Raw genomic sequence first — 22,813 nt, 5'->3', positions numbered from 1 at the left:
GAGGCTTGAAACTGGACATTAACCAGAGTAAGTTTTGTCAGTGTGAGCTGCAATACCTTGAGATTAAAAAAAAGATGGGAAAGCTCCTTTTCCAGAATGAGATCCTAGATGGGTCTGTTAAGAGTGACACCAACTGCTTGTAACTTCTGCAAGGAGCAAGTGCAGATAAGATGCAGGTTGGTGGGTCCTGCCAGAGCAGATTCAAGATATTTAAGAATACATTTCCTGGAAATGGACTGCATGGTCTTTTCCAGTGAAGCAGATGATCAGTGTTTACAGTATTTGCCATGAGGCTTGATGCAGGCTATAGGCCTGCTTGCTATAGGATTGCTCTAGTGGTTTTACAACTCTGTGTACACATGGAGATGGGATTCAGCATCATCACTGGAAAGCGATACGAGATTATCCAGGGTGGCATAGCAGTGTCRGCATAGACCTGGAAGACTTACTTACATTTCATCCCAGTCCCATCAGCTATTACTTCCTATTAGTACTTCAGACTTCTGCATACCTCCTTTCTCCGGCCAGGAGTGCCAGAAGCACAAGTGGATAGGGTGGTCAATGAGAAGGGGACCGTTTCAGGACCATCATGTCACTGATTCAAGTTAGTGTACACAGATACTCATCCCCTGGGTCTCCAGTTTGCTCCACTCTTGCTCTCTGGTAGATAGAGCCTTCCTGGTTTTAGCAGTGCCTGCTGCAAGGCAGAGCAGTTTCGATGCATTTTGTCCACTCAGAAGTTGCACAGTTAGCCAACCCACCAAGAACATGCAGAAGAGCAGCCAGAGGAGGATTACACTATACCTGGAAAACGTTCAGCTCCTGCCTTACCTCAGGTTTGCAATCCCTTTGCATTGCTAGTATGGAGCAAAAGGAATTAATTAAAGCCTAAAAATCTAATCCACTACTATTAAATTCCAGAAGATGAGCTACCTTTTAGGTATATAAATATCTGGCAAAAATTCCCTTCTGAAGGAATTTATTTGTGTAAGCTAGGTTTAAGAAGATATCTTTATGAAATCTAATAAAATGCAGGCCATTTTCATATTGCCTTATATTTTCCTTAAAGCTGTGATGTACCTTCTGTGCTAGATTCAAATGGCAGGAGCCGAGCTCTGAAAATGAGAAAAAACGAGGGCAAGCGCTGCGACTGCCTGGAGGAGAGCCACCATTTCATCCTTTATGCCAGGGCCTGGTTCAGTCACGCTCTATCACAAACAAAGTTCTGGATAAAATACCCCCTTTTAAAAATATATCAACTTTAGTTCACATATACAATGCTTTTTATAATAGACTTGTTCTTTGTGAATAACTGAAAGTATTTTTTCTGTTTTTCCTTGTATTGAAATTAGTTGTCAATGAAATAGTATCAGCTACAGTGGTATAAATTATTTACTTACTACATACACAATTAACATTTTAAATGAATTTGACACACTTAAGATTCTATAAACATCCTTGTGYGGTGCAGGATTTCTCAATACTTTGGGGAGACAAAGCAAGAGAAATTAATCCAATGTGCATATTCATATTACARATTCATTATATAGATGTTTAAAGTCAAAACCACAAATAAAACAAGAATACAAATCAAACTCTGTGCAACCACATTTTTAGACTGTGCAAGAGTGATCACTTAGAAGAAAAAAACGTCAACAGCTTTCTTTCCTTATCTTCCACAGAAACAATTTAGAAAACACATTGGTACATACGCAATATATACTGGGTTTGCTAACATTTTGAGTAACGTGGGCGAGATTTGCGGACACCTGATCATCCAGCACTTCTGAGCAGATAATGGTTTTCTGAAATGACTACAAGCAACCAGGCTAAAAATAAGATAATATGTGGGTCTAAAATAAGTGTATCAACARCAAGGAAATATTTTAGTAAAATCCACAAAAGCTTCTGCTGTGTTTTAATTGGCRTTGGACTAGGGTTCACAGATCTACCCGTTGCTCAGCACCCTGGCTCTGCGTACTGAGCTTCAAATGCTGTTGCAAGAGCAGAGGCAAAGCACAACATTTGGCTCCGCCGCTTGTTCTTGCYGCAGGGTGAACACGCTCACTCTCCTCAGAGGCACACCGCCGCCACGGTGTGCTGCGTTCCCACGGCCTTGGGAATCGGCCTTTTGGTGCCGAAGAGAGGCCACCTCTGAACACAGCGCCCCGGCCCGTGGCTGACGACGAGGACGAGTGGCTTGCGCTTGCAACGGCTTTGGCTCCTCACACGTTTCGATAAGGACTGGCTGCTGGGCTGTGCCCTTTGCCTCACCGAGCCCTGGGAAACATTTCAAAACCTCTCCGGACTGTTGAAAAGATGCGGCCGGGTGGCTGCGTCACGCTGCTGCGCGCCGCTTTGGTCCCCAGCTGCACCCTGCCATAGGAGGGACCATTTTATACGACGGCATTCRCTAACCATATCCGTATATCCTCGGCACGTCAGGGACGCTCGGCATGGCCGGTAGCACCAATGCGGAGAAGCGCTACAGGCAAGAACTTCAGTTTTGTGGGGGAAACCAGGCAACTTCTGAAAAATCAGAATAGACTCATAAACCACGACTGTCTCTACTCCAGTGAGACAAGGAGGCAACCGGCTGAGCCACTGTCCTTAACAGCTTTCTGTTAAGAATTGTAAATTCCAGCATAGGAAGAGAAGGAGGAACAAAACAAAGTGCTCTGTGGCAAAGGCAAGAAAACAGACCAAAACTTTCAGGCACAAAAAATAGGGCAAGAAGGACTTGTCATCTTTGCAAGACACCAAATAGCCCCCAGAAGACTTTCAGGGGCATGAAAAAGTACATGATACAGCCAGGTATCGGCTCCTTCCCGCAGAGCAGTAAATCTCTGCAAAGTCTCTTTGCAGAGCCTGTTTATGTGCCTTTATAAAGCATTGGTTTATTTGTCGTGCAATCCCCAAGAGCTAAACTGCGCAGTGGTTTATTTGGCGTGTGTGTTTTATCACAAATCTGTTGACAAGGCACACTGTTAGAGTAGTCCTAAGGGGGAAGTCCCTTTTAAAGTTTGCTTAGACGTATTTCTTTTATTCTCCATAGAGCCTTTTAAAAAAATAGTCACTGTTGCTGAAACTATGAGGCTGAAACTACCATTTGAAAATCAGATACCATGACAACGAATGAAAGATGAGAAAATTGGTACATTAAATAAGATTTAAAATGCTGCAGTATTTTCTAAGTGTTTTTCGGATACCACTGGAATTATCAGTTTTTACAGTTTCAGGTTCAGGTACTTGATATATCATTTCAGTGGAGCTCTCTCATCCATATAAGAGGACTGGAAGACCAAATTCGCCTTTCATGTATCATTGTGGGACTGAGGAGACATAAGAGCAACTCTCCATTCGAGTGGAGTTTCAATGGAGGAAAGCTCCAGAAGTAGAAGAGAAATAAAGCCACATGCAATCTGATGACCTTTAGGAACTAACTGGCAAGATAAAGGGTTAAGCTATCAAGCAGTGCTTCGATAGGCCTGCTTTTTTAATTGCTAATAGATTTCATTAGTAGTGGAAATCACAGTATAATGAGGCAACTTAAAATCATATTATAATGTTGAAGTCACACAGTAATTAAAACTGGACAACATCCTTATAGCACAAAGCTTGGAAAACATCAGCCAGAGACAGGCTGTACACATTCATTTTTATTAACTCCAAGATCTGCAGCAACTGATTCCAGCAGGTTTAGATTTTATATTCTGCCAGATACTGAAAAGTACAGCTAATATTATTCTAAGTAATGAATTTCCTAGCTAAGAGGTCATTGTTTTAAACAATATTCCAGTAGTTGGCATTTCATATTCAGGTTTAGTTTTGAATAAAACAGTGCAGTTTATGGAAGAATTTTTTTTCCCATGTTCCTTGGTTTACAGGATTTCTGGCATTGTGCCAAGTTTTTTTTCCCCTGTGTTAAAGAAAACTCAGTTCTTTCACATCTTTCATTTCCCTGCCCTCAGCTTGATTCTCCAATGCTGTCAAATTCCATTTGAGTCTCTGATACAGTCAAATTTAGTTTACTGCATTCAGAATTTTAAAACAGCCTTTTTTTTTCTTTTTTTTTTTTTGAGCTCAGCAGCTTTTGGAAAGAAAAGAAACTAAATTCTACTGCCTTCAAAAGATGGTGAAAGAACTATGATAAATATACATTTTCTCTTAGGTGAACATGCCCCATCCCAGTGCTATAACTCCATACTCATGCCTTAAGGTAACCAATTAGTTCTACCAGGTATGGATTTACAGAGACCGAATAGCTGAATGAGCTTGAATTTTGTACATCTGAATCTTCCACAAGCAGCTCCTTGGCTCAAACAGTAGGATTTCACCTCATTCCTGGGCAAGCAAAGCACAAGAACTGAAGGCGCAGGCCCAGGCGCCTGGGCGAAGGTCTGTGCAAAATCTGAGCAGCTTTTGGTTGAAATAGGAGCTCTGGCTGCAAAAAGGTCTTACAGAAACATAAGCTTGGATGTAGCGGCTCAGGCAAAGGTCCAGCTAGCGCTGCGCTGCCTCTGGCTGTGACCAGAACTGCATGTGCAGGGAAGAGCAAGAGCCCGGCAAGCCCAGAGACTGCTTCACCGACAGCTCTTTTCCACCTCCAGGGATTCGCAGCTCAAGATGTTTCCTGGATCCTGCATGCTTTGCCTGTTCAGTGACCCCCAATAGGTCCCTCTTAACTTCTTCCAAGTGCAGCCCTGGTAAACATCTCACATCCTCGTCATCCCTTGGCCGGGGGTTTCACCAGCCTAATACTCGTGCGTGAAGAGACACCTCTTTGTTTTCAGCCTGGCTTCTACTAGCTTCATCTGATGTTCCCTAATTCTTGTGTTAGGAAAGACAGTGAATAGTCAACCCCTATCCACCCTTTTCATGGCACTCAACGTTTTTAAGACTTCATTATATCTCCCCTCAGCTGTCTCTTTCTCTAGCTGAAGAATTCTCTATTACTCTCCGGGAGTAAGTCACTAAGGCGCACTTACCCAACGTAAGGTAAGCTACCTCATTTCATCTAAAATACCAATCAGCGATTATTTCCGACTCTAATTACTGTATTTGAGTTTCAAGTTTTTGCCTATATGAGGTCAGGTTTTCATTTTCCACGACACAAGGAAAGTGCAAGGGTCAAAGAGTCCCCTCTTGAGTTTTACCAATGTAATGTTGGTCTTGATTAGAACAAAGCAACTAATTTGCTGGMAGATAGGAAAAAATGTGGCCATTTATCTGTGCAAATAAATACCCTATTACAGGCAATGAATTAATATTAAAAGGCTACCAAAAAACAGAAAGAAACAAACACGGCAAAAACACTTAAAAAACATAGAGATGTTTTAAATATTTCTCACTATCACTGTGCTAATACTATTTAGTTATGTTGTGTCCCACTACAGATGATACATAATAAAATATATAATAACATATCCTATGGATCGAAATGAGCAAACAGTACAAAAACTTTCCCCTTTTACCTCTTTACCCTCAGCACAAGTATAGTCTGAGCGGTTGCAAAGTCAGATTGCTTACACTGTGTCACGGATATACTCAGATAGCACAGTCTGTTAAAGCATAGTATCAAGTTACATCGGCTTCCAAGCCTATTCCCTCACTCCCCGCTCTGATTCAAGGTGCTACCGTGTTCCTCCAACACGGATGCGCAGCCACGCTGGGAAGTGAGCTCCCATAACCAGTTCATTTCATTCACTGCCATTAGGAAACAATTTTTAGCTACCATCTGGAACTGAAAGCCTCAAAATACCACTGTAAATTCCCCAGGTTGCTAAAATTGTAACACCAGCGTGATTTTAGCGTGACTCTCAATTCAGTTTTAATTTTGAAAGTTTTCAGGGAACTGCTCTTTTCATAGCATCTACCCTCATTCATTCACACACCGAGTCGAACCTAATGCTAACAAGTGTATTCCTCAGTATCAGGAGTAAAAGTACTTACCAGTGAAAAAGAATGAAACGCTATTAAAGCTAATGGGTGCTGTGTCCATTTCTATCACTAGAGTATCTGACTTACAATTCTTAAGCTTTAGAAATCTTACTTTAGGGCTGTAAAATTATAAAAATCTGTACACCTTTCTCATTACAAACTAAGTTTAAAAAACTGAGTAACTGCCTCCAATAATCTCTGCCATTCAAAAACTTCACAATTCTTGGTAGGCCTTAGTAAGAAGGAGCACAGAAAGACAAGTTAATGAAGAATTACAGAAACGCTTTGATTTACTGCCTGTGTGGCTCTGCAGCCTAGGAGCTATGCAACATGACTCTGTGAGCCTCACAGTAACTTCAAAGCAGTGAACCATCAGGACAGCTCAACGTATACACTCAATATTGTTTCAAAGAGACGAATGGAGGTCCAACGCTCCCGTTTCCTCACGTACCCCTTTGCCTGTCCAGACTCATAACTCTCTCTGAAGAAACAGGAAAGGAGGAAAAGGAGAAGATGGCAAAAGCAGTATATTTAGTATATTTACCTAAGCATCTTTTCTTTCTATCTCAAAACTCTGCCCAAGGCTAGAAGATTAACTGAAAATACTGTCATCTACAAGAAGAATGAGGTGCACTTAACTTCTTATGGAAAAGCAATAACAAAATCCAACTTATCCCGAAGCCAAGACACCAAGAGAACAGTGCTGAGTAGCGACCTGGGTGACCTTCCCACCACTATGTAATCAGTATATATATTTCTGCTATGGAAACATCACCAGTGTAGGCTACTGGAGCAGCTATTCTCAGCACAAGAAATTCACAGCTTTTTTTGCTTCTCAATTCCTGCTTGCATTACATAGGTCTTATTGCATATATCCATCCAGATAACCTGTAGAACAAGACTGAATTCCTCCTAGGCCTCTTCTCAATTGTTATCAGACAGATAGGAAGATATTAACAAAATAATCCTAATCTTTTTACGACAGTAACTGATTTTACTTCCGCTTTACAAGTCTACCAACATAATGGAATCTTGCAGACCAAGAAAAACCTTAGAAGGTTAAAGTGAATTCATCCTGAATAAAAATTTTGGATAGGGGAATTTAAAATGAGTTTGTCTTTATTAAAGACACTGAAGGATAGGGGTGGAAACCACGATAATTTTAATTGCACTGTGCAATTGAATCATGACAGGGAAAATGACATAGAAACAGTAAGAGAACAAAAACAAATATGTTCCTTTGTTGAAATACTATTTTTTCATTCTGCAGGTTCTAACCCATACAGGAACAGACTGCAGTCTCACTGAAGGCAATGGGTACCGAAAACAACTTACAACTTGCAGAAGCATTTCCCTAAGGCATATCTCCATTGCTGCTGATGCCAGGCAAAAATACCAGAGCTCTTAACTGAAAACAGAGACTTAAACAAAAGTAGCTTTATATTGATTCTCCGTGCCCTTATTTTTCTCACTCTTGACACTAATCAGAGATGGAAGGTCTGATGTCCTATAAACTCCAGTCCTCATCCTCCCTTGGCAAGACCTCAGCTCTGAGATGTAGCCTTCAAAGCTGAGGTTGCCTTCAGAGTCATCGCAGGAGCGGGTGCCAGCATCTTCCAGCTTGACTCCATCCACGTCGATTATCCTGTTCACAGGGAGCTCCTTAGGGGGCTTCTCGCGCGTGCCAGGAGGGTTAATGCTTCTGCTGGTCTTCGTTTTGTGAGAGGTCTGCTCACAAGCGTTTCCTGAAGCCTCTTGCGAATCTTTTCTCTTTTTGTGGTTTGCACCTAACAGAAGAATTAAAAAAAAATAACAGAACAGTTATATGTCTTTTAGTTTTTAGCAGTTTTCAATATTACAACTTCCTCTGAAGTATAGTGAGCTGGGATATTCCTCTGCCCCACCAAGGAGACTTATTTAGATACCAAGTAGCTAACTAAACACTGGATCTTAAAGAAGCATGCTATCTTAATCTGTATCTTTCTTAATTTAGCATTATTCAGCATAGATAAAACCCCCATTAAAAAATAGTTATTTACTATGAGTTTGCACACCTCTCAAACAAAAAATCTCACACCTGCAAACCCAAACCCAAAGAAGAAGAATAAAGAACTTCCAGTGGGACAGACTGGGAGACGTTCCTTGATTTTAATTGACCTCCACTACCAGATCCCCACTGAGGTATTACTTTTACTTGGCTAGAGAGTAATCTTTTCCAGCAGATAAATCTTTTTTCCAGCAAATCAAAAAGATGGCATGAAGTTTGTGTTCATTGTAGTGAATTGCAATCCAGCAATTACGGACCAGCGTTTATAGGACAAGAAAATGAGAAATAGCTTAGTTTGTTGAAGAGACTTAAACACTCAAAAACACCTCAGTGATGATGCTGAGTTAAATGTGATTTTTAACTTTGAAGTTTCTCCTTGGAATAGCATTTCTAAAATCACAATTTGTTAGGATTTGGGCCTATTCTCTAGAACTAATCATATAAAATCATTGCTACCCCAAGTTTTCCGCATTCCCAGTGCTGCCTCTTTCACAGATACTGTAGTGGCAAAAAAAGCACCTTGGAATAGAGATATTGGTTTTGATATTCAAAGATTTGCATAAGATGGAAGATAAGAAATTAAAAAAAAAAGTCGATATGCTTTAGCTAACACAAAAAATGACTTTCTCCTTAGTAAAAACAGGAACAATCATATTTAGAACGGGGATGGCTAGCTGGGGGGCTGGTTAACCCCAGAGGAAGGCCCTAAGCTCCAGAAAAACAGCTAGCTTCATTTCAGATATGACGCTCCAAACCCCAGGCACTTGCTACAGCAGCTGCAGCGCGGAGGGGAGGCTGGAGCACGAGCTGCTCTCTGCTTTGCACCATGTCTAGCAACACGATTTCTGTAGCGGAGGTGCCCTCACCGTAATGATGTAAAGTATGAAGTGGCAAAATTTGCAGAGAGCGCTAAATTATTAGAGCAACTGATATAACTACAAGAAAAAACAGAAAAACTTTCAAGGCACAAAAGTAGAGCTGAGACAGGGCTTCCATTTCACATGTAATCCTTTTTTTCCATCTCTATCAGCTAGGCTATTAAAAGATACCATTTTACGTAACATACCTTACCTACAATTTTTTTAAAACTTTTTGCCACAGTACACGTAACTGTCTGACTAGCACATTTAGCAGCACAAACCCATGAGACTTGTGTGGTTAAATCCCACAGCTAGCTTTGAAATCCTTTATTTGTATTTGTTTTATAAAGTGAACTGTACACTTCTGGCATTTTTAAGAAAAATAATTGTCAACATATAATCATCATAATCAAGAACTTTTTGATCTGGAGAAAGGGAAAAATGCATAGAATGGAAATTAAAAAGGAATAGAAAAGCAAATTTCATCTGTTTCATTCAAATCACTCTGGGGCTTGCACAAAGGTTAAATTTTTTATTAATGAAAATAAGTTAATATTCTAAGTGATGCAATACCATTTTAGTGTTTCAGCTATAGTGCAGCCTCGCATTAAAAATGTGGCTATTCCAAGTCAGTAATGCTTGCCTTTTTCATGTCCAAAGGAATTAGATCAAGCTCCAAACAATCAGCTGAGTAATTGCAGAGAGAAGGCAGAAAGCTTTCTCGGCCCTGCTAGCCCAGCACAACTCCAGCCTACCAGGCTGCAAGTAACCTTTAATGGGGCTATATTATCCTTCATGTTTATACCTTAATACTGCAAACAGAACATCAGCTTAATTTTAACTCCTGTTTGTATGGCTGCGGTGTAAAATGTTGTTCTTCTATCCTAAAATGTTTATTCTATATGAATGTACTGAATGGTTTTCCTGATCTTTTTAATCTACTGCTCTATGATGTCCTTTGAGAAAGATCTCTGATTCTTCTTTCATGTTGGCTTAAAAGAGATACTCTTTTTTAAAAAGCTGTATTAATGATAAATTACAACAAATAGTTTGCATTGACGGAGCATGATTCCTCTAGTAGTCTTATTATAAGAATATATCCTTCAACTGAACGTAAAGAACTTTTATGGTGGAGTAAGATATTGTAGTTTATTGACTTGAGCTGAGCTGGAACAGTTTCCACAGAAGACACGGTCCCCACTAATGGGGTTCAACTGACCAAAGTCCCTGAAAACTCCTGCTGAGGAGCACTATGGAAGTTGTAAGTATTACTGTATTTATTTAGTTACTAGGTCTTTCTATAACTTTCTATAACTACATATAAGAAATGCCACTGAAGTTTTGGGATGATGGTGCAATTGACTCCCCACATGAAGCAATTTGGCTTTCAAGTAGCTTAATACAAACTAAGCAGAAGCAAGACAGAACGTTAGTTCTCAGGCTTCACAGGACGCAAGACCATCTGAAGAGGAGTGGGATAGGAATAATTCATATTATGAGCAGTTTTTGCTATTAATGCCCATTGCTGGTGCAATCCCCCTGAAGCAGCTAATGAATTACTACCAGAGTCAGGACAGTAACCCAGAAGGCCTTATCTAAAATACTGGTTCTGAAGAATAAGGAATTACTAAAGAATAACACTGTGCAGATGATTTCTCTTTTCCTGGCAGGGCAGAAAAATCCCGTCTCATCGATGTCACACAGGAAGGTGATTTCAGGAGCAGCACTGTGTAGTCACTGAAAAAGTAATTTAACATGCTGCTTTTTCTTGTTTTTCAAGCCAAAGCATTTACAAAGGAAGTATGAAGACTGTAAGAGATTCCTACAAGCAGCTTGTACAAAAGTGTATCCCTTCAGTTTTAAAATAGACTCAAGATCTGCATGTACTCAGTGCAGTCTTGTAACGGAGGCCTAAATGATGCCTACAAGAAGTCTGCACTGGTCTCCTTTCCATATTTGCTTGTTAAATAACAAAGATCTGAGCAGATTTAGCTATGCATGGTACTATTTAAAGTGTAGAGAGCTTCCACAGATAAAATTTCTCTTCATTTCTTTTTCTTGTACTAAAGGGATGAAAAAGTCCCTGGATTTCTCTGCAGATTGCTTTGCCTTGCACAAAACATGTCAGGAATGATATTACATTTTCCTGAATCTAATATGTCCAAGTTTCTAACTTCCAAAGGGCAAGAAAGCCTGTTCTTACAGCAGTAGTTGCACAGAATAATTTCCAAACAGACTGGAATAACATAATCATGTCTATAGGTAATCTTCAACTCGCCTGCTAAGCACTGCATAGAGCTCTAGGGGAATTTCCTTGTACATCTGATCCTGTTAATATGTTCCAGCTGGTTTAAAGATTAGATGATACGTGTCTTCTTCAGTCTTTAATCTGGAGAACTGCTGTTTTACACACTTGCAGCTAAATGAACACTTAGAAGGCTATATGTACAGGTCTGTATTTTTTAAAAGGTAATGATCAGGCAATATTTTGGGTGATCTCCTGCTTTCCTTTACCAACATTTGTCTTTTTCTGATACCTAGATTTTGTATATTACTTGTGTGATAAGGAGACTTACTTGTGTAAGCTTTCTCATTTTAAAATTCTGATTGTGGAAAGGTGTTTTTACATAGGAAGACAAAGGGCACCCAGAGAATTTTTTTTCTACTGTATAAAATCAAGCTTTAAGTAAGGTCTAAGCAAGATATCTACCTTTACTTCCAAGTAGTTTAAGACCATGGGAGCATTTGACCAAATTCTGGGCAGAGATCACCAAAAAAAAAAAACAAAAACAAAAACAACCCAGAAATTTCAGAAAAGGAATTAACTATCCATGCAGATGATAGGGTCAAATAACCATAACTCTAATGGAAATGTCTTGGGTTTGTAGGTCCACCCACAACATCTTGCAATGGATGCAATGCAAGTGGTGATATTATTTCTATGCCATAATTAATAGATCCATTTCTTTTCAATGTGTAAAATTTTATAGTTATGATTCACTTCTTAAAGCATAATTTAGATCAGATTTAAAATTCAGCAGCTTTACTTCTAAGTGATCAATACGTGTTCTACTTCCATTCATACCATATTTCTAATTTTTATTATAAAAATAAGCAGATGTTTATTAAGTTTCACTGAGAGGAGTTATGCGTATTTGAAAGTCCATAATGAGTGGATTTCATATATGACATAAGGTTAAATTCTATTCCATAATTCTGCCAACGTCTGCCATTTCCACATAGACACCTGTTCCATATGGATTCATCATTTCACATAGTATTCTAGTTTTGCTAAAATTCTATTATTCTCATCAAAAGCATTTATTACATGCATGGCTCTGCGTTTTATTGGAAGATAATAAGGATACTCTGCTGATTGCTATACCATGCATTCAGCAAAGGTTAGAGAGAGAGAATCAGATTTTCAGTTAAATAGAATGAGCTGCAGGTTAATGTTTTTGTGCTGATTTACATCAGGTAAGAATCTGCTTGAAGTGTTTCCTAATGCTCATCTACAACTCATGTGAAATCACCTAAATTGCCAGGAACAATTTACCGGCATTTAGCACCACCAAAATTAAGCAGTCCAACATCATAGATGTGTGTTCTTCAGTGCTGGAGTTTGGGCAGATCCTGTTGCTGTCTCTGAATCAATACAACGGACCTGGGTTAAGATGGYAACGTGCTGGGTGAGAGGGCATTTATTTACATGGGAGTTGAAAAAGGAGCTTTGCTGAGGTCACCTCTGCTGTGGGTGTTCACTGTGATGTCCTGGAAAAATTTCAGGATCACTAACTCTATCCCCTAAGATACAAAAAATCTGGTACTTTCACTCTGGGAAAGATACTTCTCACTTCCTGTCCTAAACTGTTGTGAAACAGTACGCACTGGTCACACTGGTTGTTAAGTGCTTTTTACATTTATAAAGTGACTCACACTTTGGAAGGGAAAAGGATACTTTACATTTAAGATTTATCACTCTGCATGTTAAATACTTTTCAAATATATCCTTCCTTCTACCTCTAACTGATACAATGCTGAGGACGTAAAGGATTTAATAAAAGAACTCCTAGCTACAGCTAAGCTTAATCTTTTCAAAGGAAAATTGACATTATATGCTGTATTTCACTTGTATGATTAAATACCAACGGAACCATATGCTCGGTGCCTTCAAATTAGACTCTGTAACAGTGAGTGCATCAAGCTCGGAAATGGATTATTCTACCAAGAAGCAATAGTCGGCTTTGCTACCCTATCCACTTTTGTCCCGGGAAGTTCTGGAATACCTTTGTAGTGGTAAGTTTAGAAACCCAGGTGGGTAGGAATTCTTTCGTTGCTCTCATATAAAGAAGAACAAAGCACAAAAACATTATTTGGAAAGACGTTCTGAATGTTACCTAAAGAGGGAGCTTGCGCGACTAGAACTGCTCACAAGTGAAGCCTATAATTGAAAAAAGGAAACAGTGCAAACTGTTCGTTAGCGGCAGCGACTTCTTCCTTGCACGGTGACAAGAGCTGCAGTAGGCAACTGCGCACACTGTCGTTGAGAAGTCAGGAACAGCCCAAGAACGAGTAAGATAAATCCTGAGTGCTGATCCAGACAGAGATGTATGTTCCCCAGTAACTTTGGGTAAYTTCCTTAAACTTTCTGTTTCTCTACCACTAAAATTGAAATAAATTTCAACTGAGTATTTTCCAAATAATAGACATGGAGAAACACACCTGCAGTAGTCTGCAAGTATCCAGTCCTCAGCTTGATCTTCCAGATTTATTGTTAACATTCCTCTTTTTTTTTTTTTTCTGTAGTTAGTAACACTAGGTTTAATTATTGCTGAGAGTAATATGTTGGGAAACTTATTAATGGATTGAATTACTTAAATCAGTTTAAATTTAATCTGCCATTATTTTTTTTTAATTAAAAAACTCTAAAATGTGGTTTAGCTGGGCTATCAGTTAGATTTGGGCTAATAATTATTAAGTCCTTTTCAAATGTAAGTAATGCTTTTGAATAGACCTGGTTTTGGCCTGTGTGCATTTGGTGCAAAGAAKAGGGGTAGTAATTTTTCTAGCATCGCATCCAGTCCGTGATACGCTTGTTAGTTCTCTCTACAACGTGTATCTCGCAGTTTGATTCAAGTGAGCTTACACCTCCAATAATTATCCTCAAGGCCTTCCTCACTTCCCAGCTGTTATTCTTAGCATAAATCCCTCCTTCTCCTTTATTTATCACCATCTCAGTCATGCACTACATGCAATCCTCCCAGGTAATCACGAGTCGCTGAGGAAAGGATGAACACATTCTGGCCCGAGTGTTATCGGCCCCCCAGGAGCACCTCTTTGTATTGGTACAGAATCCAGTTATCTCCAATACAGTGGCACGTAGCCAGAAAGGATAGAATTACCTTCAGGACAACAGCCTTTGTTAAAAATAGTGATTTACATTACTTTTACATCTTTTAATCATAATCCCTTTCTCTTCTTAAATTTTTCTTTCATTTAGGTTTTCATTCTTGTGCTTAATTTATATAGGAAACACCTCTGGATTTTCTCTAAAATACGCTACATGAATAACAGACTATGAAAAATATTAAATATATAAAATTATAGAATTTATTACAAAAGTAAGGCTTTATTTTGCATTCTTTTTTGAAGTTATATTTACAATATTATTTAGTCTCTTTACCTATCACAAACTTTACTACACTTGGAATTCATTACCCTTAAAAGTGAAAAGTTTAGTAGCCAAAAAGCGAAAGTCACAGAAATATGGCTGACACGATCAGATGTTTATCCCTTCGCTACAGTGTACTGCAACCTCTCTGTGAATAATAAAATACAGCAGTTGGGAATTTTTTATGTCATTGAGAGCAACTGCCAGCCCCAGGCTCTGAGTCCACCCTGCATTTGATTTCTGCACAACTAATCTTTCAACGAGAAAATCCTAACATGGGGACTAACTATCCAGGATCCGAAAGAGTACTTTCCAATAGGAAAGGAAGCAAGTTTATTTTGAGGATAATGCTGCCCATCTACTACAGAAACGTACCTTCAGAAATATTGCTATTGTCAGAAAAAAGTGATATCTTCAGAAAAAAAAAGTAACCCTTTATATAGTCTAAATTCATTCTTTACCTTTCATAGCCATATTACTTAAACGCAGTTCCAGAGAGTTCGACATTTTTATTTTTCCTAGCTGACTCTTTTATCTTAACCAACAATATTATGTACCTATAAAAGGGAGTTTTGAATAAAGTTTTTATTGCAGTGGATTGCTGCATCCAAAATGTCTACACATCTGCTCAAAGCAAAAGAGTCCCTTCCTACCTGGTAGGCAATAATTCGATTGACTGTAATTTCATCTTAAGTATATTTCTCATCCTAAACGCATAAATTGGATTTTTTTGTAATAAAAGAGGGAAGAACAACCTGATGGAATCAAATCTGTAGTCTGTGTACCTTCAGTCCTGATTACTGCAAATTATCCTACCTAAGCATGAAAAGATTCCTCCTGAAAAAGACCAGTTGCTAACCCAGACTAAATGCCTGCCTACTTCGTAGCAGATTCAACAACCACAGTGAAAAAATCACTGGCCACAGTGGAAAATCACAGAATAAACAGTCCAGTTCAAGGCCTCTGTCCCAATATTTGCAGCTTGAGAAGGGACCATGGGTTTGAAAACCTGCCTCTCCCACTGACAGATGTTCTTCACCTGGATAACGCAGACACCTAACCACCTGGGAGAAACTTATGACTATGGAGGGCAGCATCCACAGTACCGAGATTATACCATGCAGTTTAAAAAGATTAAAGCCAATAGTTAAAAATTAATAATTCAACACTTTCAAAAATCAGTGCTTCACTTCAAGCCAATTGTTCCACATACTAATTAGTTATTTCTGCCACAGACAGGTACTAAGAGCAGTATATGTAGAGATATGAAGCAAGCACAATTCAGGATTAGCCTTCTGATTCCGGAAATCCCTGATTTTCAAAATGGGATGTTTGCCAGAAATAGTAGGCTCACTCAAAAATAAAGAAATTTTCTCTTGATGAGTAGCACAGTTAGAAACAAAGATTCTTATATTATAAGCTTATTTAATAATATACTCTTTATAGCTAACTATCAGGACGGTATAAACATATTTGTTTTACTTCACATACTCAAGAAGATTAAGACCTGTAAGTGTTTGAAAAATTGTTCTCAAAAGCTCTGAGCAGTGCAAACTTGATATGTCAGTTATGCTATTTTCCATTATTCACGCTTTGCTTTCTAGAACCTCAGATGAAAACGCCTCAAGAGTTGCCCCTTACCGGGAAACACCCACGGGAATTGGCCTGGCTTTGCTAAATCACCCTGCGCCTCGGCGATCCGGCCCCTGCAGGAGGTCTGCGCACCCGGCCCCGGCACGGCCCCGCTGGCTGCAAGCGCTGGTCACCCCTGCCCTTCTCCCAACATACAGAAACCCAACAGGTAGCACAAGCAGACGTGGCATTTGCCTATATATCAATTTCTAAACAAGGTCACAGATCACTTCAATTTACACAGTCATTAACTTCTGTTGTTTCCCCTACATTTTAATTTAATAAACCAATTAAATAAAATGCATTTTCCATTGATAGGAGATTATGACTGGAGAACCATTAAAGCACTTAAAAAAGAAATCATTATTAATAATTTAGTTTTTTAAAAATTGATTATTGACTGGAGATGGTATCCAGCATTCATTGTTATAATTACTACGCATTACTGAACAGGCTTTACATGCAAACTCCATGAAATCATGAAAATAGGAAAGTTTTGTTTCAGCCCACTTGTTCACATAAAACCAAATTAAAAACAGTGGGCTTTTTTGTAGAATGTAGTTCCTATAAAATAATATACTGTGAAAACAGTGTAAAATAGTTAGTCTATGTAACAAGATTGTAGCAATGAAGGAAGGTGTTTTACATACTTTAAAAAAAAAAAAATTCCTTCAAAAAAGATAAAATCTGGTTTGTCACAAAACCAAGAGAAACTAAGATTTTAGTTTTGCAGAATAGTTTCATTTGATTACTTAAAGGTCTCTCACAGGTGACTATGGCAGAAAAATAAAAAAAAATCACCAGTACTTGGAGTACATGAAATTAAAATCTGTAAAAAAAATTCTAAAATAATTCAATATGTAGGRTATTAGTTATCTGTTGTGAAACAGTTTGAATGACTTTAAAATGGGAACTTCAACAGGGACTTAAACTGCTTCACTTTCTTTCATGGAGGCTCACAGCTGTGTGGGAATGCCGTGACTTTTGGAAAAATGACATTTGCAGTCCTCAGACCACGGCAAGGCCTAGATGACAGTGCCACAAGCTTTTCTATAGTTTTATTTTATTAGGTTTCACCATATCATTACGGAGGACCACGTCTAAGAACAAAAAGAGTAGTTCCATCTCCAGCGCCCCACCAACCCTTCATTTCTTAGGCAAGACTGCCAGATAAAGAGGTTGTTATATTGGTTACTCCACACCAAAGGAACTGAGATCACCAGCTCATTTTTTAAAGACCAGGGGAAAATTACTTTAGTTTAAAATAAGAAGAAGAGTAATGAATATAAAGTTTAGCCCAAGACCCCAAAGACAGAAAAGACTCTCCCTTCAGGAGTTCCTGTTATGACTCATTTAAAAGAAATCTCCTGTCTTATCTGCCTTCTGGTGCACATGTCAATGCGATGAATTTCACATGTGACCTATCAGCATCTCAAGACAGCATTTGCCCTTTGATATTTAAATTATTAACAAATATTAATTTGTCAACTTTGCCTCACAGTAATTGCTAGTTCATACCTGTTAATCTGTTTGTTATTAGAAAACAATTTTAATCAGAATTCTTGATCCAGGAGTGAGAGAGTTTTTTGTTTTAATATTTTTTTTAATAATGAAGAAAATCAAAGCTTAAAACCAGTTTGCATAACTAGGTCTAGAATTTATTACTCCTGAGAGAACAAAGATACAAAATACATGTGAAAACTACACAAAGATTTCTACAAAGTAAAAAGTAGAAAGTGAGAAAAGGGAAAGCTACAGTTCAGTGGTTACACAGAAACGTATGGCATGCATTAAAATATTGTAAATTCATGAAGTTTTTTAAGTGCAAATGGTTTTTTAACAGTTCTCACTGAAAAAAATGCAAATTGATATCTATGTTGTACACTTGTCACATTATCAGAAGGACACCAACACAAATCTATGCATACACACATCAATAGGTCTGAAGTACATTTTGTGGTTTCGTATTTGTAGGCACTGGTTACAAGTCTGTTCCATATTCAGTTTCAGAAATTAAAGTGGTAGCGTTTATAGAACATTGCTCAAATACTACTAATAAAGGAATTTGTTTTTAAAATACCAAGAGGATGAAATAATTTGCATTGCCATTTATAAGCATCCAACAATCAAAGAAGTATTTACAAATCATCAACCATACAGATAAAGAACAGTATCAAATACTCTGTGTAAAAAGATAAATAATTAAAATGTATATTCCCACATCACAAAGAAATGTGATCATACAAATTATGGCACCATGTGTGTGAAACATCAAAAATAAATGTAGCACATAGATACCTCTTCTTATATTTTACATTAAAATGTACAGTACAATGACTGTAAAATGTCAATGTCACAACACCCATCATCTTCAAACTCTTGTTTCTGGTAATGGCAATTATTATTATAGTCCGTGTTTATAAAGAAATTCCACACTTCACTCTTGGGCTAATATTGCTCTGTGATATTGCTAGACCGCGAAACTTGCATCCTGAACAAATTCACGTATTTTCTTTAAAATGATCTAATAGAAAAAGCTATTTCACATGTGAATATTCTGGGCAAAGGTGTGATAAATGCAACCTATTACTCTGGGTAGCAAAGTATGGATTAAAAAAAYTAGCATTTTTATTTTTAGTCACAAATATCTAATTTATTAGAGAAATATTTTTTAAAATTAAGGCTTAGCCATTTCAAATTTTAATCATAAACAGTACTGCAATTTTCAACACATAATTAGTGTTCCTGCTAAAGCACTTAAACTTCCAGGCCCTAATCATGTATCTCATTATGACAAATGGATCGGAAAATCTGGAATGCACCAGTGCTCTGCAGCTCAAAATGCTGATATCCTGTTCTGTACTCCCTGGGAAAGAATAAGATAATTACAACATATGGATGTATTTTAAAGGTTTGTCTGCACGTGTCCATTTTTGGCCACATGCCAAATCCAACTAAAAGTACATTTTTAAAGGCAACCAGAAATATTATTGTTAACATAGACTAAGGCAATGAAAATCTTTTTTTATAAAAAAATTAAGGTGCAAAGAGAGTTTTCTTTCTTGTTTTAATGGGTGCCAAATACTGATTAACAGTGCCAGAGAAAAGTAGTTTTACATGAAAGGAAAGACTATTAAAATCTAGAAATACCTGAATTGGATCTTTCATATCCAGATTTTTCCTGATTACCTGCAAAAGGAGTTGGGGGTGGATAGTTGGCTTCTGTGAGCTTACTGATGTCTGATGGTGGTGTTGGCGGCGGCGGTGGCAGCAAAGTGCTGTTAGGGCTACTAATATCTCCTTCAGCCACAAGAGTCAAGTCTGCCACATTCTCATCATCTACCATCTGTATGCCTTCAGCTTGTAATTCTCTTGATTGCCTTTTCCATATTGTTGTACTGTTTTCCTGTGCATGTGGAATTGGAGACAATGTGGTACTAAAAGGAACATTGTAAGTCTTCTGACTGTTGACTGCTGTCAAAGCAGATTTATGTTTATTTTCCGAGTAACCCATTTTCTTAACTGAATTTTCATTATAGTTTTGTACAGACTCCAGTTTTCCACTTGGTGATGTACATCCATCCTTGCCATCATTTTTTGAAACTCTCTTGTTGAGGCCTCTAGGGCCTGCTGGAGTAGATGAGGATGGTTCTGGTCCAGTGGGTGGTAAACGAAGAAAGTCAGGCAGAATAAGGTCTTCTTTCCTTAGCAGTCCACGTTGGTCATCTGCTCTGTTACTTTGAGCTTTGGATATGAGTTCAAAAAATTCTATTGGGGAAAAACCCAAAATTGACAAGTTTTTGTCAGAAAGTGCAATGCCATTAAAACGTAAATTTTCAGCACATTTATTTTCCATGAAGATCTTCAATTCTTTCAATGCTGCCTTGAAATAAGATCCCATGTTAATTAGGAACTTTTTCAATTGCAGCAATGTTCACTAGCATCACTATAATTAAGACCATCAGGATTGCTATTGTAAGAGGAGTTTTGCAGTTTAGAACAGCTGCAATTCACTGAGCCTTGAACAAATCTTCTATTTTTATTTCCTATTTTATGCATTTAATAAATCTTTACACACACAGGCTTTTTTAATTCTTTATACAAAACAAGGCTCTGGTCTCACACTGACAACGCGTGCACTTCTTTATATTCTGGATGGGTTTTACCCATCTTAACTCAAAAATAGCCATGCCATCTGAAAGTTCATAGATTCAGAATGTTGAAGACTTCCTTGTTATACTGAATTTCTCTCAGTTTACTAATATTTTATCACAGTTTTAAATTCAATTCATAKTGTAGTTTTAATCCAGGATTTTATCATCACAGGGCATGATCAGATGATGATTTAAGTAACCCCATTTTACTTTGCTCTGCAGTGAATCAATAGCACATAAATAGTCAATAACCATCAAAGGAGCCATTACTAAGAGTGATGGGGCAGGGCTTTTTTATGAAGTTTTTAACACAATTAGAAGCGATTTTCTGATCATGTCCTTAGTGATGTGCAATAGTTTAATATGTTTCTATATATATAAATAATACTTTTAATAATTCATCACTCTGTCGAGAAAGCCTCAAAACTTGGCAACAAGAAACTTTTCAGTCATAAGCCAAGAATTATACCACTCCTCAAAAAAGAAGCATTGGAAAAATAAGCTAATTCTTTGGTACCAATCATCTAAATATAAAAAAATATGTAACTCATAATATAGGGTCTCTGCATGTCCTCATTTTTCAAGAAAGGAGCACTGAGACTATGCAATATTAAAGGTGTTTAAAAGGTCATCTCCAACAGATGAATCAAAATCAATACTTTCAATCCAGCTTATAAACACTGTTTGAAGCAAAAGCCATTACAAAAAAAAGCACTGGATATTAGCATCAATTTTAACTTAGCATAATATAAAGTCATACACTTACACTTGTATTGTATGACCTTATTTATAACCCTCTAACCATATTTGGCAGGTTCTGCAACATATTTGTGAAAATGATTTTTTAACATGCTTTGTCAAATGCCATAAAATCTGAATGTGCCAAGATGGAAGCTTCAAAACGCTTCTTATTGCCAAAGTTTTGCAAAATGGCAGGATGCATATTAAAACATGCAACATTCTGAAATGTGTCATACAAAAATGTTCCTTTCTGAAATTTCAAACTTCATAGAACAGGTTTTTCATTAAAAAACAATCTACAACATTTGATAAGTATTTTCCAAACTTGGACAAATTTCACAAAATTCAAAATAAAATGTGAAAGCCTCGCATTCTGAAGTTTTCAAATTATGTTAATGATTTACTCAGCCCTAGGAAGAAAAATGAAAATATTAAAATATAGAAAACAAGTTAACAAAAGAGCAAGCAACAGAAAAAATAATTTAAAATACACTAATATTTTGTAATAACACTTACATGTTAACAAACATCTATTTTGCAATAAAGGTTTTAATTATAGCATTTTTCTCATTCAGGCAGTAGACACTTATTCATAGATAAAAATTAATATGCTGTATAACCATGCATAACTAGACTTTGGATATGCATATTTGGTGACATCAGGGGAACATTTAAATCTGTGGGTAAAATATGCCCTTTGTGTTTTCTGTTGGGCAAAATGGGGAAGCTGGCAAGACAGGCAATTGCTTCAGTTAATCCTCTCGGGCAGAGGGTAGTGTGTCAAGATTTCTACAGTTACACAGTTAGTATTCCTCCTTCTCCCATGGATATACTTTCTGTGAGGAAACAAATTCATTCAAGTTCATTTCCAGTGATATCACCAAAACTAAAAAGATGTAACTGGAGGTAAAAGTATGACTCCGAACAGAAAAGCTTACCAATAAAGCCTTTGCCTATCTCTGCTTCTAAGCACCTTTTCAGATCAATTACTGAATGTAAACCAATCTCACTCCTGCCCATCGCATCTCCTCCACAGTCATCAGATTGTACTAACCTGCCTATCATACACTTTAGCTAAGTTTTTCAAAAACTCTCACCTGAGTCAGTTAGGGCCTAGCCGACTGTTCAGGATGCCTTTCGGTGAGCTACAGAATCTCACCCACATAAGGGGCTTTTGAAAGGTGAACAGAAAGGCAAGTTTTTACCTGGCTTGTAAAACTGCAAAGGGTATCGAATAGGATATTCAAATGTAATTAAGTAACTAGTTCCTTTAGATTTCACCAGGAGTCAGGTAACTTTCGCACCTGAAAATGCCCCTAGGCACCTCCGTATATCTTTAGGTGCCTAACAAATTCTAGTGTCTAGCTTTTAGGTGTTCTTAAAATTTCACCTTCAGCTTTAAAACCTTTACAGTTCAAACATAATAGCAAACAAAAATATAAGGATCATGACTATGATTTTCACAATGCAGTATTAGATAGATGGTATCTTTTCCTACACAGAAATAGAATTACCATTTTTTCTAGAATATTTACATTATTACATAAACTAAAAAGTTCACATACCCTCTGCTTCATCCAAATTAATTTTCTGACATTTTTTTTTCCCAATCTTTGCAATAGAGTCTTCTCTCTTTGACAGCCGGACATCCCTAGCATTTTTTCCATTTTCGCCTTTCATTTTGATAGAATTAGACTTTCCTAGAGTTCTTCCCTCTCCCTGTATTAGAAGGAAAGTTAAGGTACTACTTACATTTAGGCTCTATCAT

The 22,813-nt window shown here is 37.7% G+C and overlaps 1 protein-coding gene across 5 annotated transcripts in view; it reads right to left on the bottom strand.

Annotated features, from left to right (window-relative positions):
* Positions 1 to 7,322: 7,322 nt before the first annotated feature.
* Positions 7,323 to 22,813, bottom strand: part of RGS12 (regulator of G protein signaling 12) — a 91,856-nt gene continuing 76,365 nt past the window's right edge. Inside the window, exons 16-18 of one of the 5 annotated variants that reach the window (XM_026064606.1) lie at positions 22,611 to 22,764; positions 19,301 to 19,918; positions 7,323 to 7,727 (exon numbers count right to left, since the gene is read on the bottom strand). In XM_026064606.1, the coding sequence (XP_025920391.1) occupies positions 7,363 to 7,727; positions 19,301 to 19,918; positions 22,611 to 22,764 (1,137 nt within the window). In that variant the 3' untranslated portion in view covers positions 7,323 to 7,362. Of the gene's footprint in view, positions 7,728 to 17,782; positions 21,456 to 22,610; positions 22,765 to 22,813 lie in introns of those variants that run through there. The other 4 variants (XM_026064603.1, XM_026064602.1, XR_003253307.1 and 1 more) reach the window with 4 other exon arrangements.

This window comes from Apteryx rowi, unplaced genomic scaffold, assembly GCF_003343035.1.
Source record: "Apteryx rowi isolate R43461 unplaced genomic scaffold, aptRow1 scaffold_22, whole genome shotgun sequence".
In the NCBI taxonomy this organism is placed as follows: Eukaryota; Metazoa; Chordata; class Aves; order Apterygiformes; family Apterygidae; genus Apteryx; species Apteryx rowi.
The sequence above is the reverse complement of the archived record's forward strand: the minus strand, read 5'-3'. Positions and strand labels throughout refer to the sequence as shown.